The sequence below is a fragment of the Bos grunniens genome, chromosome 1, assembly GCF_055505025.1.
Source record: "Bos grunniens cultivar Pamir isolate PY7600 chromosome 1, Bosgru_T2T1.0, whole genome shotgun sequence".
Taxonomy (NCBI): domain Eukaryota; kingdom Metazoa; phylum Chordata; class Mammalia; order Artiodactyla; family Bovidae; genus Bos; species Bos grunniens.
Window position 1 is genome coordinate 115759237 of NC_141165.1, and position 18490 is coordinate 115777726.

Below are 18490 nucleotides of genomic sequence, written 5' to 3' on the forward strand. Positions count from 1 at the left end.
GCAGTATTGCTTACTGTGGGAAAGAAAAATATTTTATTCTTTTCTTTTTGACTGGCAGACAATATGCTATTCTTCCATATTTTGAAATTATACATTCTTCATATATTTAATTAAATGTGTATTAGAAATTATGCATAAGACGTTTTATGAGACACAAAGATCCACAGGTTACAGTTCTGGACCTCAAGGAGGTAACAACGTAGTGAAGAATTAAGCCCTCACACAATAAAATATCATAGAAAGTCTGAGGAAAGAGTGATTATTTGTTACTGGACTGATCAAAAACACTTTAGGTGGGGTAGCATGTGAGCGGACTGACCATTTTGAATGTGATAGGTTTCTAAATCTTCCAGTTGGAACTCACAGATGCAGTTTAGATATGATAAACAGTCAAAAAATTTCATGTATGAAGCATTTATATATTTTCCTAGGGTGTATGTGAACTACAGGGAGATAGGACAGAAATGATGTCAATTTGGATTAGATGAGAAAAGACTGGAATATTTGTTGAGAAATTCACATATTGCTCAGTAGAATATATCTAATGATTTGTAGTTTTTAAGTGTGTAGAAAGTTTAGTACAAAAATTAGTCAAATGAGGGCATGAAAAATAGATTAAGGAAGAAATTAGAAACACAGTCTTGCACCTTAATTTTCAGGATCATTTCCCATCCATAAATTGTTAAAGCTAGTCAAATTGCTTAAATATGAAAACATACTAAAATAGCTAAATTTTGTGGATGTTTTCAAAATAACTAAGCTATTAAATTTATTCATTTGTATCTATGTAACACTTTTTGTATAAACATGTAAGACAGAAGGTTCTAATTTGAAACACCATGATTCAATAATTTATACTTGGGTTAGTTAATGCTGATCATAATGATTTTTATGTGGTTATTTAAGTGATATAAATCTAGTCCATCATTACTACTTTTGGTAAATAATAGTGTAAAATATTTACAGATATGGCTTTTGTGCTATAAAAGTGCTTCAGGTAGCTTACAGTGGAAAACGTAAATTTACATTTTGTTAAAATTTAATGTATAATTAATCTTTTAGGGGAAAAGAATTGAATTGTTTATATGCTGACTGTGTATTAAGTCTCCTGGATCATCTGAATAACCATTAAGACAATGGAAGAGGTAAATTACATGTAAAGTCCCAGTATTCTTTCAAAAATTGGCTCCAAGCTATGGGTTCTCCTACCTTTTGACAGCTTCACAAGCTCTCTTATAGTATATAAGTAAAATGTTGAATTTGACTGCAATATAGCAGGATATATCTTATTTTGGTTTCAAAAATGAACCTAAAAAAAGTATTTGAACATCAGATAAATATTGGTGGTGTTTTAAATAAAAACAAACTCTTTATTTAGTTATCATTAAATTACTTATTTCTAACAATGTAGGTGTGATTTTCACAGATTTTATTAATATTGAATCAAATATGGTTTGTCAAGCAGTTTGTAAGAATATGGATAACATTAATGGCTATGTAAATAGCTTTTCAATTTTATTTTCTTTGTTGTTTCTTTTCTTTCAATTTTATTTTCTTTGTTGAAAGAAGCACATTTTTCTCCAGAAAAATAAGCTCGGAAATAAAAACTAATATGAGGCAGATAAAAATTTCTGTTGTTTTATCCATGTAAGCCAAAAAGGCCTTTACTTGACTACTGTGTAGGGTGTGCGTGTGTGTGTTTGATACTTTGGAGCATAATATGGATTTTACATTAACTTTGAGAAAATTCTTTTATTAGAGAGCTTGTAACTAACACTTATCTATCCTTCACCTATCTTTCAAAAAGATCCTCATAGAATATCCATATGTTCTTATTTGTTACTACCAATTCTGTATTTTATTGTAATTTGTTAAATCTATTCCAAGAAGATGGGGGGGGTGGTTCAATTATAGTGCCTAATAAAGAGACCTGTACATATTAACCATTCAGTAAATGCTATTAGTGAAATATTATTTAAAATATTTAGCTACATGTTATTAGTCCTAAGAGAGACTGGCAGACATGGAATATTAGTATCAAAACATAAAAGGCTTTCCTTTTCTAACTAAATATGACTGACTTTCTACCTACTTATCCATAGATCTATCAATCCTTTCTCTCTTCCTGTACAACATATATACTGAAGTTGTTCTATAGACTTAGGAAAAGGGGATCCCGATAGCTATAGTTCAGGGAGGCTCTTTTTATAGTGCCACCAGTCATAATTAGTACTCTTTCACCATGCTGGTCAGTTTTCACTCATATATTCTGACTCTAAAAAAATAATCCAACCACTGGTCTAAAACAGCAAGAGGAATCACGGTGATAGCTCTTGTACTGTGTTTGTAGAGCACAAGTAATTAATTCAGAACATTATGATTTTGAAAGGAATTATTTCTTATTTTACATTACTGTCTCAGTTTTTAGTAGACTAAATGTTGAACAAAGTACAATAGATATGGCTAAAGAGGATTACATTGTAAACTATTTTACCTACTTCAAAAAAATCTGAACCTGTATCAAATGAGAGAGTAACTAATCTCACCTCCCCACTTCACACCCCATCTCTAAGCATTATGAAGTCAGTTAATTAAACAGAATACACAAGAGAGAACTTAAAAAGAAAGTTGACATTACAATAGTTCAGACAGTACTAAAGAAAAACAAAAGCTATAAAGATTTAAAGATGCCCGAGGAGAGTGTATAGAGAAAAAGACTGATGCTGTCAGTTGGGATTAATATCATTATATTCCTAAATTTATAGTAAACCTACCCATACCCTACTATGACATAATTCACTGAAACTCTCTTCTAGATATAAACAGCATGCTTTGAAAATGCAATTTAAAGCTAACCAGATAAAAAATGATCCTTTAAATGATTTTCCTTCAGGCTGTAAATTGACTTGGGAGTCACTCTATGCACCCAAAATCCAGGTTTACACACACATATTTTTCTAGGCTCATCTCAAACACTATGTCTCTTCAAGGGTAGAATAAAAGTCACTTTCATGACATTTACAAGTCAGTAATTCAGAACATGACTTTTGCTGTCTGCTGCTGTCAGGTGCATCTAAGGGTTTAATCCTGCACCTCCACATATTGATTATCAGATTTGGATAAAGCTACCTTAGTTTCTAAAATGAGTTACAGGGGGCGGTCCTAAGATGGCAGAGGAATAGGACGGGGAGACCACTTTCTCCCCCACAAATTCATCAAAAGAACATTTGAACACTGAGTAAATTCCACAAAAAAACTTCTGAATGCCAGCAGAGGACATCAGGCACCCAGAAAAGCAGCCCATTGTCTTCGAAAGGAGGTAAGAAAAAATATAAAAGAAAAAAGGAGAGACAAAAGAGGTAGGGATGGAGCTCCATCCCGGGAAGGGAGTCTTAAAAAAGAGAGAAGTTTCCAAACACCAGAAACACTCTCACTGCTGAGTCTGTGGCGAGCCTTGGAACCACAGAGGGCAACATAACCAGGAGGAAAAATAAGTAAATAATTAAAACCCACAGATTATGTGCCCAACGGTAACACCCCCAGCAGAGAAGCAGTGCAGACGCCTGCATCCGCCATTAGCAAGTGGGGGTGGGGCAGGGAGGCGCGGGCTGCATTGTTTAGAGTAAGGACCAGGCCTGAATGCCCTGAGGGCAATCTGAGGGAACTAATTTGGGATAGCAAACCAGACTGTGGGATAGCTACCACACGAAAAGCCTTAACCTAAGACACCACAATGGCACCCCACTCCAGTACTCTTGCCTGGAAAATCCCATGGATGGAGGAGCCTGGTAGGCTGCAGTCCATGGGGTTGTGAAGAGTTGGACACGACTGAGCGACTTCACTTTCACTTTTCACTTTCATGCATTGTAGAAGGAAATGGCAACCCACTCCAGAGTTCTTGCCTGGAGAATCCCAGGGATGGTGGAGCCTGGTGGGCTGCCATCTACGGGGTCGCACAGAGTCGGACATGACTGGAACGACTTAGCAGCAGCAGCAGTAGCAGTAGCAAGACACCGCCAGGCCCGCTCACAGAACAAAGGACTGACTAAAGCTACGCAAAAAGCCCTAACCTAAGACACCATCAGGCCTGCTCACAGAACAAAGGACTGAGCAGAGCTAGCCTGGCCCATCCCCCTGCCTGGTGATAGGCAGGCGAGGGCAGCTAGAGCCGGAAGGGGGCAATTGTGCCCCCAGAGAGGCCTTATCTACCAAACTGCACACAGGCTTTGTTGCTAACCAAGACTTCTTGGGATTCTAGACGGTCAACATCTGCCTGAGAAGGTGTGCCGGTTGTACACCCAGAAAACCAAGCGGCAGGGACAGGGGAGGCGATAAGTCGCAGAGACTGTGCTCGCTAAACACCTGGTCACCTGAGCTGCTCAGACCTGGGAAGGGCACAAAACGCAGGCCCAACTGAGTCTGCACCTCTGGGGACTACCAGAGTGCCTGAACCTGAGTGGCTTAGACCTGGGAAGTGCATACAACCCAGGGCCAGCCTCAGACAGTTCCAGGCAGAGCAACCTAGAGCCTCAGCAGTGTAGACGGGGAAAGCACACACCCAGTGTGGCCGAGACACTGTGAGCACATGCCAGTGTTATTCATTTGCAGTGTCCCTCCCTCCCCACAGCATGATTGAACAAGTGAGCCTAAAAAAGTGTCCACCACCGCCCCCTGTGTCAGGGTGGAAATTAGACACTGAAGAGACCAGCAAACAGAAACTAAAACAGAGGGAACCTCCTTGGAAGTGACGGGTGCAATGGATTAAAACACCGTAGTTAGTACTGACTACATAGGAAGGGGCCTATAGCTCTAGAAAAATATAAGCTGGACCAAGGAACTATTGGAAAATGAACTGACCCCACACTGCTCACAACAACACGAGAGAACATCCTAGATATATTTTTACTATCATTCTTCAATTTTTTTTTTATTTATAAGTCCTCTGTTACTCCTTTAATTTTCATTTTTATAACCTACTATTACTTTACAAGAAAAAAAAAAGAGAGAGAGACCCTATTTTTTAAAGCAAACTTCATATATATATACTTTATAATCCTTGTGACTTTTCTTTGTTTTTTCTTTAATTTTGTATTTTTGAAAATCCAACCTCTACTCTAGATTTTTAATCTTTGCTTTTTGGTATTTGTTATCAATTTTGCACCTTTAAGAACCCAATCCTCATTACCCATTTTTACTTGGGAGCAAGATCACTGGCCTGATTGCTATCTCCCCCTTTGGACTCTCATTTTTCTCCACCAGGTTGCCTCTATCTCCTCCCTCCCCCTTCTCTTCTCTGCCCAACTCTGTGAATCTCTTTGTGTGTTCCAGACTGTGGAGAACACTTAGGGAACTGATTACTGACTAGATCTGTCTCTCTCCTTTTGATTCCCCCCTTTATCCTCCTGGCCACCTCTGTCTCCTTCCTCCCACTTCTCTTCTCTGTGTAACTCCGTGAACATCTCTGAGGGATCCATTCTGTGGAGGGCACAAAGAGAAGTGATTACTGGCTAGCTTGCTCTCTCCTCTTTTGATTCCACCTCATCTCATCCTGGTCATCTCTATCTCCCTCCTCCCTCTTCTCTTCTCCATGTAACTCTACCTCTCTGGGTGTCCCTCACTGTGGAGAAACTTTTCAACATTGAACTAGATGTTTTTATCATTGGTGCTATATAGATGGAGAAGTCTTGAGGCGACTGTAAAAATAAGACTGAAAGCCAGAAGCAGGAGGCTTAAGTCCAAATCCTGAGAACACTAGAGAACTCCTGACTCCAGGGAACATTAATTGACAGGAGCTCATCAAACGCCTCCATACCTACACTGAAACCAAGCACCATCCAAGGGCCAACAAGTTCCAGAGCAAGACATACCACGCAAATTCTCCAGCAACACAGGAACATAGCTCTGAGCTTCAATATACATGCTACCCAAAGTCACTCCAAACCCACTGACATCTCATAACTCATTACTGGTCACTTCATTGCACTCCAGAGAGAAGAAATACAGCTCCACCCACCAGAACACTGACACAAGCTTCCTAACCAGGAAACCTTGACAAGCCACCGGTAGAACCCTACCCAGAGTGAGGAGACTCCACAATAAAGAGAACTCCACAAACTTCCAGAATACAGAAAGGCCACCCCAAACACAGCAATATAAATAAGATGAAGAGACAGAGGAATACCCAGCAGGTAAAGGAACAGGATAAATGCCCACCAAACCAAACAAAAGAGGAAGAGATAGGGAATCTACCTGATAAAGAATTCTGAATAATGATAGTGAAAATGATCCAAAATCTTGAAAACAAAATGGAACCACAGATAAATAGCCTAGAGGATTGAGAAGGATTGAGAAGATGCAAGAAAGGCTTAACAAGGACCTAGAAGAATTAAAAAAGAGTCAATATATAATGAATAATGCAATAAATGATATAAAAAACACTCTGGAGGGAACCAAGAGTGGAATAACGGAGGCAGAAGATAGGATTAGTGAGGTAGAAGATAGAATGGTAGAAATAAATGAATTAGAGAGCATAAAAGAAAAACGAATTAAAAGAAATGAGCACAATCTCAGAGACCTCTGGGACAATGTTAAATACCCCAACATTCAAATCATAGGAGTCCCAGAAGAAGAAGACAAAAAGAAAGACCATGAGAAAATAACTTGAGGAGATAATAGTTGAAAATTTCCCTAAAATGGGGAAGGAAATAATCATCCAAGTCCAAGAAACCCAGCAAGTAAACAGGATAAACCCAAGGCGAAACACCCTAAGACACATATTAATCAAATTAACAAAGATCAAACACAAAGAACAAATATTAAAAGCAGCGAGGAAAAAACAACAAATAACACACAAGGGGATTCCCATAAGGATAACAGCTGATCTCTCAATAGAAACTCTTCAGGCCAGGAGGGAATGGCAGGACATATTACAGTGATGAAAGAAAATAGCCTACAGCCCAGATTACTGTACCCAGCAAGGATCTCATTCAAATATAAAGGAGAAATCAAAAGCTTTACAGACAAGCAACAGCTGAGAGAATTCAGCACCACCAAACCAGCTCTCCAACAAATGCTAAAGGATCTTCTCTAGACAGGAAACACATAAGGGTGTATAAACTCGAACCCAAAACAATAAAGTAAATGGCAATGGGATCATACTTATCAATAATTACCTTAAATGTAAATGGATTGAATGTCCTAACCAAAAGACAAAGACTGGCTGAATGGATACAAAAACGATACCCTTATATACGTTGTCTACAAGAGACACACTTCAAAGCAAAGGACACATACAGACTGAAAGTGAAGGGCTGGAAAAAGATATTTCACAGAAATAGAGACCGAAAGAAAGCAGGAGTAGCAATACTCATATCAGATAAAATAGACTTTAAAACAAAGACTGTGAAAAAAGACTAAGAAGGACACTACATAATGATCAAAGGATCAATCCAAGAAGAAGATATAACAATTATAAATATATATGCACCCAACATAGAAGCACCACAATATGTAAGACAAATGCTAACAAAAAGGGGAAATTAATAATAACACAATAATAGTGGGAGACATTAATACCCCACTTACACCTATGGATAGATAAACTAAACAGAAAATTAACAAGGAAACACAAACTTTAAATGATAAAATAGACCAGTTAGACCTAATTGATATTTATAGGACATTTCACCCCAAAACAATGAATTTCACCTTTTTCTCAAATGCACATGGAACCTTCTCCAGGATAGATCACATCCTGGGCCATAAATCTACCCTTGGTAAATTCAAAAAAATTGAAATGATTCCAAGCATCTTTCTACCACAATGCAGTAAGATTAGATCTCCATTACAGGAGAAAAACTATTAAAATTTCAACATATGAAGGCTGAACAACACGCTGCTGAATAACCAACAAATCACAGACAAAATCAAAAAAGAAATCAAAATATGTGTAGAAACAAATCAAAATGAAAACATAACAACCCAAACCCTGTGGGACACTGTAAAAGCAGTGCTAAGGGGAAGGTTCATAGCAATACAGGCTTACCTCAAGAAACAAGAAAGAAGTCAAATCAATAACCTAACTCCACACTTAAAGCAAGTAGAAAAGGAAGAAATGAAGAACCCCAGGATTAGTAGAAGGAAAGAAATCTTTAAAATTAGGGCAGAAATAAATGCAAAAGAAACAAAAGAGACCATAGCAAAGATCAACAAAGCCAAAAGCTGGTTCTTTGAGAGGATAAATAACATTGACAAACCATTAGCCAGACTCATCAAGAAACAAAAGGAGAAACATCAAATCGATAAAATTAGAAATGAAAATGGAGAGATCACAACAGACAGCACAGAAATACAAAGGATCATAAGAGACTACTATCAGCAATTATATGCCAATAAAATGGACAACATGGAAGAAATGGACAAATTCTTAGAAAAGTACAACTTTCCAAAACTGAACCAGGAAGAAACAGAAAATCTTAACAGACCCATCACAAGCACGGAAATTGAAACTGTAATCAGAAATCTTCCAGCAAATAAAAGCCCAAGTCCAGATGGCTTCACAGCTGAATTCTACCAAAAATTTAGAGAACAGCTGACACCTATCCTACTCAAACTCTTCCAGAAAATTGCAGAGAAAGGTAAACTTCCAAACCCATTCTATGAGGCCATCATCCCTAATACCAAAACCTGACAAAGATGCCTCAAAAAAAGAAAACTACAGGCCAATATCACTGATGAACATAGATGCAAAAATCCTTAACAAAATTCTAGCAATCAGAATCCAACAACACATTAAAAAGATCATACACCATGACCAAGTGGGCTTTATCCCAGGGATGCAAGGATTCTTCAATATCCGCAAATCAATCAATGTAATACACCACATTAACAAATTGAAAAATAAAAGCCATATGATTATCTCAACAGATGCAGAGAAAGCCTTTGACAAAATTCAACATCCATTTATGATAAAAACTCTCCAGAAAGCAGGAATAGAAGGAACATACCTCAACATAATAAAAGCTATATATGACAAACCCACCACAAACATTATCCTCAATGGTGAAAATTGAAAGCATTTCCGCTAAAGTCAGGAACAAGACAAGGGTGCCCACTTTCACCACTACTATTCAACATAGTTTTGGAAGTTTTGGCCACAGAAATCAGAGCAGAAAAAGAAATAAAAGGAATCCAAATTGGAAAAGAAGAAGTAAAACTCTCACTGTTTGCAGATGACATTATGCTCTACATAGAAAACCCTAAGGACTCCACCAGAAAATTACTAGAGCTAATCAATGAATATAGTAAAGTTGCAGGATATAAAGTCAACACACAGAAATCCCTTGCATTCCTATACACTAATAATGAGAAAATAGACAAATTAAGGAAACAATTCCATTCACCATTGCAATGAAAAGAATAAAATACTTAGGAATATATCTACCTAAAGAAACTAAAGACCTATATATAGAAAACTATAAAACACTGGTGAAAGAAATCAAAGAGGACGCTAATAGATGGAGAAATATATCCTGTTCATGGATCGGAAGAATCAATATAGTGAAAATGAGTATATTACCCAAAGCAATCTATAGATTCAATGCAATCCCTATCAAGCTACCAACGGGATTTTTCACAGAGCTAGAACAAATGATTTCACAATTTGTATGGAAATACAAAAAACCTCGAATAGCCAAAGCAATCTTGAGAAAGAAGAATGGAACTGGAGGAATCAACCTACCTGACTTCAGGCTCTATTACAAAGCCACAGTCATCAAGACAGTATGGTACTGGCACAAAGACAGAAATATAGATAGATGGAACAAAATAGAAAGCCCAGAGATAAATCCACGCACCTATGGACACCTTATCTTTGACAAAGGAGGCAAGAATATACAATGGAGAAAAGACAATTTCTTTAACAAGTGGTGCTGGCAAAACTGGTCAACCACTTGTAAAAGAATGAAACTAGAACACTTTCTAACACCATACACAAAAATAAACTCAAAATGGATTAAAGATCTAAAGGTAAGGCCAGAAACTATAAAACTCCTAGAGGAGGACATAAGCATATGTACCCCAATGTTCATCACAGAACTGTTTATAATAGCCAGGACATGGAAGCAACCTAGGTTTCCATCAGCAGACGAATAGATAAGAAAGCTGTGGTAATTTCATAGCCTCAATATATTAAAAAGCAAAATGAAAGATAAGGAGAGTAAGGTGTTCCAAAGTCATGTAACATAGCATTAAATGTCATGTTCATTCTAAACCCAGCTCCACCATTGATTTTTTTTTTATTATTTTAGAAATCCATCACATTGCTATCTTTATAAGGATGATATACACGGTTTTTGCTATGTACTTCAATGGAAAAAATTTAATTATTTAATTACAGTAAAAACATGTTTCTATCATTGTTAAAATACCTATATTTGTATAAGAATTCAATAATAGCAAATTTAATATAAAAATTCTTATATAAGAATTATAAAAATTCTATAGAATGTGTACACGTGTACACATGTTCCCTATCCTGAACCCCCCTTCCACCTCTCTCCCCATACCATTCCTCTGGGTCATCCCAGTGCACCAGCCCCAAGCATACTATATATTAAATTTGAGGCTACGAAATTGAGTTTCTAATCAAGCCAATGCACCTACATTTGAATTTAAGTGCATTTCGGTGGAGTTTGTCTCTTGACCACTGTTTTTATTGATCTAATATAAGGGAATTGGTGATGGACAGAGAGGCCTGGCATCTATGGTCCACGGGGTCTCAAAGAGTCGGACATGACTGAGTGACTAAACTGAACTGAATTGAACAAGCCAAAGCTGCAGAATTTTGAACTAACTGCTAAAATCATTTGCTCATGGCTTTACTCTCTTCCAAGTATTCATTAGTATCATGTTATGATGCCGAGATTGGCGAACAGTTAGGCAAACACCATCCATTGAGACTCACTATGTTATGGTCTGAATGATGAATTCTGCATAAAGAGACATATTTGGGCTACATTACAGTTGTGATAGAGCAAGGCATTTCAAAGAAATATTTAACGATAGCCCCGACACATTAACTGAAATGTCTATGAGTATTTACATGAATAGAGTTCTGCTCAATAAGACTATTCAAAATTTGGGACATCAGATTTTCAGCTACCAGGACAGACTGAAACCACACTTAAATTAACAACTTACTTTACACTTTTGTATGAAACTTACTTTCATCTCCTGTTTCAAACTCAAACTTCTGACTGTAGCCACTGTATCCTGCTGCAGTCCTCACTCGGATATGAAAAATGTACTTGGTGGCTGGCTTGAGACCTGTGATGATGACACTGGGGGCCTTGGACCTTGTGGAGGAATAGGTGAGTTGCTCATGCTCCTGGGGACAAAGAAAAGAAGAAAAAGGGAATGAAGCGGTTATTCTACTTTTACCTGTAGACACTGCAAAATTAAGCTGAGGAATTATGCTCTATCAAAAATATTGATTAAAAAGTGGTACAAGCATGGTTTTCCATAATTTGGCATTTATTTATTTATCAATTATGATGCATATGATATGGTCTTGAATTGGAAATTTATTGAGAATGATGATTATTTTACATAAACTGTATTTGTATTTTTGGCGATTTGGATTTCTGACCCAACTCTAAGGAATGGTGGTGACGTGAGACCACGTGTACACAGAATGGCAACTGCATCTTAAACAAATGGGCACATTAGGTCAGACCACACCAGCAGAGTGCAAGGAGCAAGGGTGGGAGAATTCAAGTACCCGCTACTCACTTCTACCCGCAGGTAGTGCCAAAATGCCGGCGCTATCCGTGGGTAGACCTGTGGGTAAAAGGAAAAATAAATTAATTGTTTTTTAAAGTTTGAAATCTTTTATCCCAAATCAAATGCACTGTTCTGAAACTCAGTGATTCCCCAGTAGTAACACTGAATTAATGCAACTTAAGACACAAAACGATGAAAATTTTCTTTTGAGGGAGAATATACTTTTCTGAAAAAAATACCACAGTTTATTTTGTAAAGATGTACAAGATACATAATGATTGTGAGGTAGATTTTACACAGTCTGTCCACGAGGGAGCATCAAAAACAGAGAACAGTACAAAAGAGAGCACACCTGAGAAATCAGGCAGGACTGGAGGCTTGGTTCCTGGTGACCTGCAGCTAACTCCTCACTAACAGGAACCGCAACTAACTGAATGCCCTAGTCACTCAGGGTCTTAAGTGGTTTGTCTTGTCCACAACCTGAGAACAAATTACTTGTGCCTTTAAGACTGTTCATGATAGGCTGGTGCTGGGAACACATTAAACTCAATTCTATTTTTGTATAGTGTTACTATTCAATAACTTTATGGTGTTCTAACAGGGTAGCTGAAAAAAAATATATGAACAACTCTTCTAAATTCATAGGTCAAATTAGGCCACCAGGTCCTTGAATTAATTCTCTACTATTCTCATTGTAATGTAGCTAGAGATTCTCAGAGATATAAATAACTTTCAAGACCATTAATTAAATCACTCATTTGATGCTTATATTTGATCTGTCTTGATATTCCATCAAGATCCCATTTAGCCTTTGCCTGAAAACATCTGTTGTCCAGGAGATCTTCCAGATTAACAAACAAAGTTATAAAAATCCACAAACAGAATGTATCAAACTGCATTTATTGGCCAGTGATGCTACAAGATTTGTAACTATGAAAATAATTTTCCTTATGCTACTTTTGAAAAAATTCCTTATCTTAAAAGTCATTTTTAAACTTTATGGCTATATTTGTCAGAAATTTACATGCTACATGGTTATTCTCTGTCTAGCTGAGGAACTGCATTTGTCATCTAACTCCAAATAGAACTGTTTATTAAACACAAAGTACAAAGATAAATGAGTGTTAACAATAGCAACACTTTAAGTAAAAGGACAAAACAGATAAACTGCAACTTATATTTAGCCCTCGGTCACTTCTAGATTAGAAAGTAAATAAATATCTGCCTGCTAAAAATCCAAGAAAATAAAGTCTATAAATGGCAGTAATTATCTGCTAAGGCCTTAAAGAAGAAGCTTTCTATGATCAAGATCTTAATAATTATGGGGCTTAATTCCATACTGTGGAGAAAAAAGTTTTCCCGGTGGCACAAAAGTAAAGAATCCACCTGCAAATGCAGGCGATGCAAGAGATGTGGCTTCAGTCCCTGGGTCAGGAAGATCTCCCGGAGCAGGAAATGGCAACCCACTCCAGTATTCTTGCCTGGGAAATCCAAGGACAGAGGAGCCTGGTGGGCTACAGTCCACGGGGTGGCAAAGAGTAGGACATGACTGAGCAACTGAGCATGCACTACTGGAAGAGAAGATCCTGTTTCTGGTAGAAGTTTGGAAAAACTTTTGGATGACTGTTCATTCTTAAATAGAAGAGGAGAATATTTCACCTTTCAAAGAATTTTCTGCAACATAAGAGTTACAGTGTATTCTGAGTAGCATTTCACAATAAGTAATTATGATTGCTGCTACTGCTAAGTCGCTTCAGTCGTGTCCAACTCTGTGCGACCCCATTGACCGCAGCCCACCAGGCTCCCCCATCCCTGGGATTCTCCAGGCAAGAATACTGGAGTGGGTTGCCATTTCCTTCTCCAATGCATGAAAGTGAAAAGTGAAAGTGAAGTCGCTCAGTCATGTCCGACTCTTAGCGACCTCATGGACTGCAGCCTACCAGGCTCCTCCGCCCATGGGATTTTCCAGGCAAGAGTACTGGAGTGGGGTGCCATTGCCTTCTCCGAATTATGACTGAGAGAATTTTAAATCTCTGAAAAAGGAATTTAGTCTTATCCTTAGGGACAGAGGATACAGATACAGATCGAAAAATTTACTTAGAATGGCAACATAATAATACAAAAACATAGTGAAGTGAAGGTCACTCAGTCGTGTCTGACTCTTTGTGATCCCATATACTATATAGTCCATGGAATTCTCCAGGCCAGAATACTGGAGTGGGTAGCCATTCCCTTTTCCAGGGGTCTTCCCAACCCAGGGATCAAACCCAGGTCTCCCACATTGCAGGTGAATTCTTTACCTGCTGAGCCACAAGGGAAGCCCAAGAACACTGGAATGGGTAGTCTATCTCTTCTCCAGTGGATCTTCCCAACCCAGGGATCAGACCAGGGTCTCCTGCATTGCAGGCAGATTCTTTACCAACTGAGCTATGAGGGAAGCCCCCATAAAAACATAACTTAATAGTAATTTATTACTCAGTAAAGTTACCAGGAGCAAAGGACTCCTTTTGCAAATAGGTTTTAGCATATCTACAGTTACACAGAAGTATGTCTATAACTACATCCCTGGAATAAAAATCACTAAGTAGGAAGTATGCTCACATGGATCCTCTGCCTGAATCACAGCATCACAGTGCTGCTGCCCTGCCCCACATCTTGCCTCCTCTGAGCATGCCAAGGAAGGGAGCACAGAGAGTAGTCACGAGAGTTCCTCCTTCCAGGGCATCACAGCCCTCTCTCCTCCTGGTGTTTCCAAGCTCTTGGGAAACCAAGTCAGCACTTGTCCATGACAAGCATAGGGCACTACTGTCCCAGAGTAATTTTGCTTAATTCCCTTTCTGTGGCACAGCAACTCCAGTGCAAAGTAGCTGTGAGCAGGTAGAGACGGTGCTTTGCCACAGATCCAGGAGGGCTCAGTTCTGAATATGCCTGAATAAGGGATGTATGAGAGTTTTTCTAGAGTTTGTACAATATGGAATTGCTATTTGTATGATACTTATGTCTTCAACTTTTCTAGGTAATATATTCCACTGTTCATAATACTATCTTACAAGCTCTTCATCCTTGTTAAATCCATAGTAAAGTCTTCTCATTCTAAATATTATTCAATTTTAGTACTCGCTTTCTTGATCAAGCTTTCCAGAGGCTTGAACCAACTTTTGGCTTTATCTCTCTATCGTTCTATGCTTTCTATTTCATTTAATATCTTATCTTAATATAAATTATTTTCTTTCTTCGTATTAATTATGCTGTCTTCTAACTTCTCACATTTCATGCTTAACTCACTGTCAGTGTATCTTTTCAAATACAGTGTAAGTCTACAAATTTCTAAGTATTGCACTACTGTACTTTATAAGTTTTCATGATATATTATTAACCAGTTCTAGGAATTTACTATTTTCCAAAAAAATACTATTTTTTAGTCTTTGTGGCCAAACCAAGGTTATTATTTGCACACTTTTAAGGGTCAAAACAGGTTGTCAGGCAGTAAATAAATGACATTAAATGAAGCTCCAAAGGCATAACCCCATGGGTTGCAAAGTACACTGGACTGCGGTAAGATAATGCTGGCAGTCTTATGTACTTATGCTTATTGGCTGAACATGAAACAGTTTTTGCACTATTTCCCCTTGGATGAGCATGACTAATACTATCAGTTGTGGGACAAAACGTTTAGTAGCAATGCACTTAATGTAATGATATATATATATCATTTCCTAAAATAAATGTGTATACTTGTTTATTTCCTAAAATAAATGTGTATTTCTTGTTTATATATTGTTATTCACATATACTAAAAACAAAGTCCAGAACTAGGGCATTTACTGTCAAACAAAATACACATCTGTTATTCTCTAGAGATGTAGACATTTATTTAAGGTCTTCTTCTCAAGGGCAGATTCTGCAGCTTAGACTCAAGATTGCCCCTTTCCAGCTTCTGAGAATCTAGTTTTCCTGGGAGTCTAATCTTATTGTCACACTGAATCTTTCATTTACCTGAAATGCTCTAAGCTTTATCTATATACAAGTCAATTTTTCATGGTCATTAACAGGGATGTTCTTACTAGAGTCTGGACCCTCTTAGCATTCAATTTGAAACCTAATTTAGTGAAAAGAAAATAGGCTCAGGTGTCTAGTCATTAAGGCTGTATCTTTCTGCAACCAAAGGTAATGTGATCTGTATCAACAGAAGGCTGCATGTAAATAATTCTGGGTTGGAATTCTCCTGTCCTGGGCTCAATTTGGGTTCTGCTTCTATTATGTACCTTGGTAAGTCACCTCCAGGATGTTCATTTGCTCATGCAGAAAATTCATTCATTCCACTGACGTTTATTGAATGCTCACTAGGGTAAGGTTCTAGGGCACTATAGTAGATTTGGCTTACATAATTATCAAAGATCTACCTAAGCAATTATATTCTGTAATTTTTATGTCAGAAATATAAGCCTGCTCTCCCCTGTTGTGACTGATTCTCATCATGCCTCATCTTATTCTCTTGGGTTTCCCAGTCCCCCTTATGGAAGAAGATTCAATAGGCCCATAAAGTGGTCACTTTTTTTTTTTTTTAACTGACTTGTTCTTGTTCTATTTCTTTTTCTTTTAATTTTATTTTATTTAACTTTACAATATTGTATTGGTTTTGCCATATATCAAAATGAATCTGCCACAGGTATACATGTGTTCCCCATCCTGAACCCTTCTCCCTCCTCCCTCCCCATACCATCCCTCTGGGTCACTTTTTAACTGGTTTGCTTTCTCTTAAAGTATTTGGCTGATCACACACACACACATACACTCACACATATAAAGTCTTTGGGTCTAAATGGATTTCTATAAGTTTTTTTTCTTAAATTTTAAACTAATTTGATTATACATGTGGTTAAAAGTTATGTTGTAGAGATTTTGCTACAGACATATAGATCTACATATATATCAGCAGTCATAAGGTAACAGCCATGATTTGTGCAATGCTTTACAATTTTCAAGGTATTTTCACACACATTCTTTATGTAATACTCATAATAATCTTATGGCAAGAAGAACTAGTAATATTTTTGGTCTCACTTAGCATATGATGGAACAGGTCCAGAAAGAATAAGTCACTTACTAAAGCAAGTCACATAACTAGTCAGCAGCTTCTGTTAAAGTTGTGATTTTTCACTATCCCCAAGTCAGGCAGATACATGTAGCACAAAAATGCTTATAAATTAGACTTTGAGCCAAGGTTATTTTTACACACTTTATGTTCTTGGTTATCTAATCACTAGAAATAACTTTAAATTTATGGTGGACTGTGAAGCGGGACATGAGTTTGAGTAAACTCCTGGAGTTGGTGATGGACAGGGAGGCCTGGTGTGCTGCAGTCCACGGGGTCCTAAAGAGTTGGACACGACTGAGTCACTGAACTGAGTTGAACTGAACTGTGAACCAGATAGTAATGATTTGATGGCATTAGAATATTTTTAAATAAAAGTTCCTCAGTGGCAGCAAGAATTCTCAACATTGAAAATTTCGAGTAGTAATATCAAAGATAAAGTTATTTTCTATTAAGGTTAACACATCTATTTAGTTTTTTTTCTATTTTGATATTATGTCATATGGACAGATTTCATGAAATTCCAAGGGGCTTATATTAATAATTCACCCAATCTTTCAAAGCATATTATTTCTATTTGGGGCTGGGAATAGAATTTGCTTGATAACGTCCAGGAGATTCTTCTAGAATTTTTGATGTACGATGGTACCCTGCATGGCTTTATACACAGAACAGCACTAAGAGGACAGATTAAAGCATTGTTGGATTTTTCTTTATCCTTTCAAGTCATGCCAAGTTTCAGTCATCAGGAATAGGGAAAAGTAGTATTAAAAATTAGCATTCTACTACCACAATCATTATTTTTTAATATCAATGTCCTAATTAAGCCAATGGTAAAGTTCCTGTTCTGCTGGATAGAAGACTGAAGCTATAGATTCCTAAGAAAATTTAACCCTGTGTATGAGACAGCAAAAGAGACACTGATGTATAGAACAGTCTTATGGACTCTATGGGAGAGGGAGAGGGTGGGAAGATTTGGGAGAATGGCATTGAAACATGTAAAATATCATGTATGAAACGAGATGCCAGTCCAGGTTCGATGCACGATACTGGATGCTTGGGGCTAGTGCACTGGGACGACCCAGAGGGATGGTATGGGGAGGGAGGAGGGAGGAGGGAGGAGGGTTCAGGATGGGGAACACATGTATACCTGTGGTGGATTCATTTTGATATTTGGCAAAACTAATACAATTATGTAAAGTTTAAAAATAAAATAAAATTAAAAAAATAAAAATAAAAAATAAAAAAAAGAAAGAAAATTTTTTAAAAAAGTAGATATTAATAGCTCTGCTTGGGGTCCTCTAAGTTAGTGGTCTCCAACCTCTTTGGCACCAGGGTCTGGTTTCATGGAGGACAATTTTTCTTCGGACTTAGGTGTAGGGGATGGAGTGTGCAACCTAGATCCCTCACATGCGCAATTCATAGTAGAATCTGTGCTTTTATGACAATCTAATAGTCTAATAATCTAATGCCACTGCTGATCTTCAGGCAGTAATGTGAGTGACAGAGAGTGGCTGCAAATGTAGATGAAGCTTTGCTTGTTAACCCACTGCTCACCGCCTGCTGTGTGGCCTGCTTTCTAACAGGTCAGGGACCAGCAGCAGTTCTTGGCTT

The 18490-nt window shown here is 37.6% G+C and overlaps 1 protein-coding gene across 5 annotated transcripts in view; it reads right to left on the reverse strand.

Annotated features, from left to right (window-relative positions):
* The window catches only part of EPHA6 (EPH receptor A6), a 1018620-nt gene that overhangs the window by 328484 nt on the left and 671646 nt on the right, over nt 1-18490 (reverse strand). For 3 of the 5 annotated variants that reach the window (XM_086411202.1, XM_086411183.1, XM_086411221.1), the window contains 2 exons: nt 11791-11838; nt 11224-11386 (listed from right to left, as the gene is read on the reverse strand). In XM_086411202.1, the coding sequence (XP_086267328.1) occupies nt 11224-11386; nt 11791-11838 (211 nt within the window). The remainder of the gene's footprint in view (nt 1-11223; nt 11387-11790; nt 11839-18490) is intronic. The other 2 variants (XM_086411211.1, XM_086411193.1) reach the window with 1 other exon arrangement.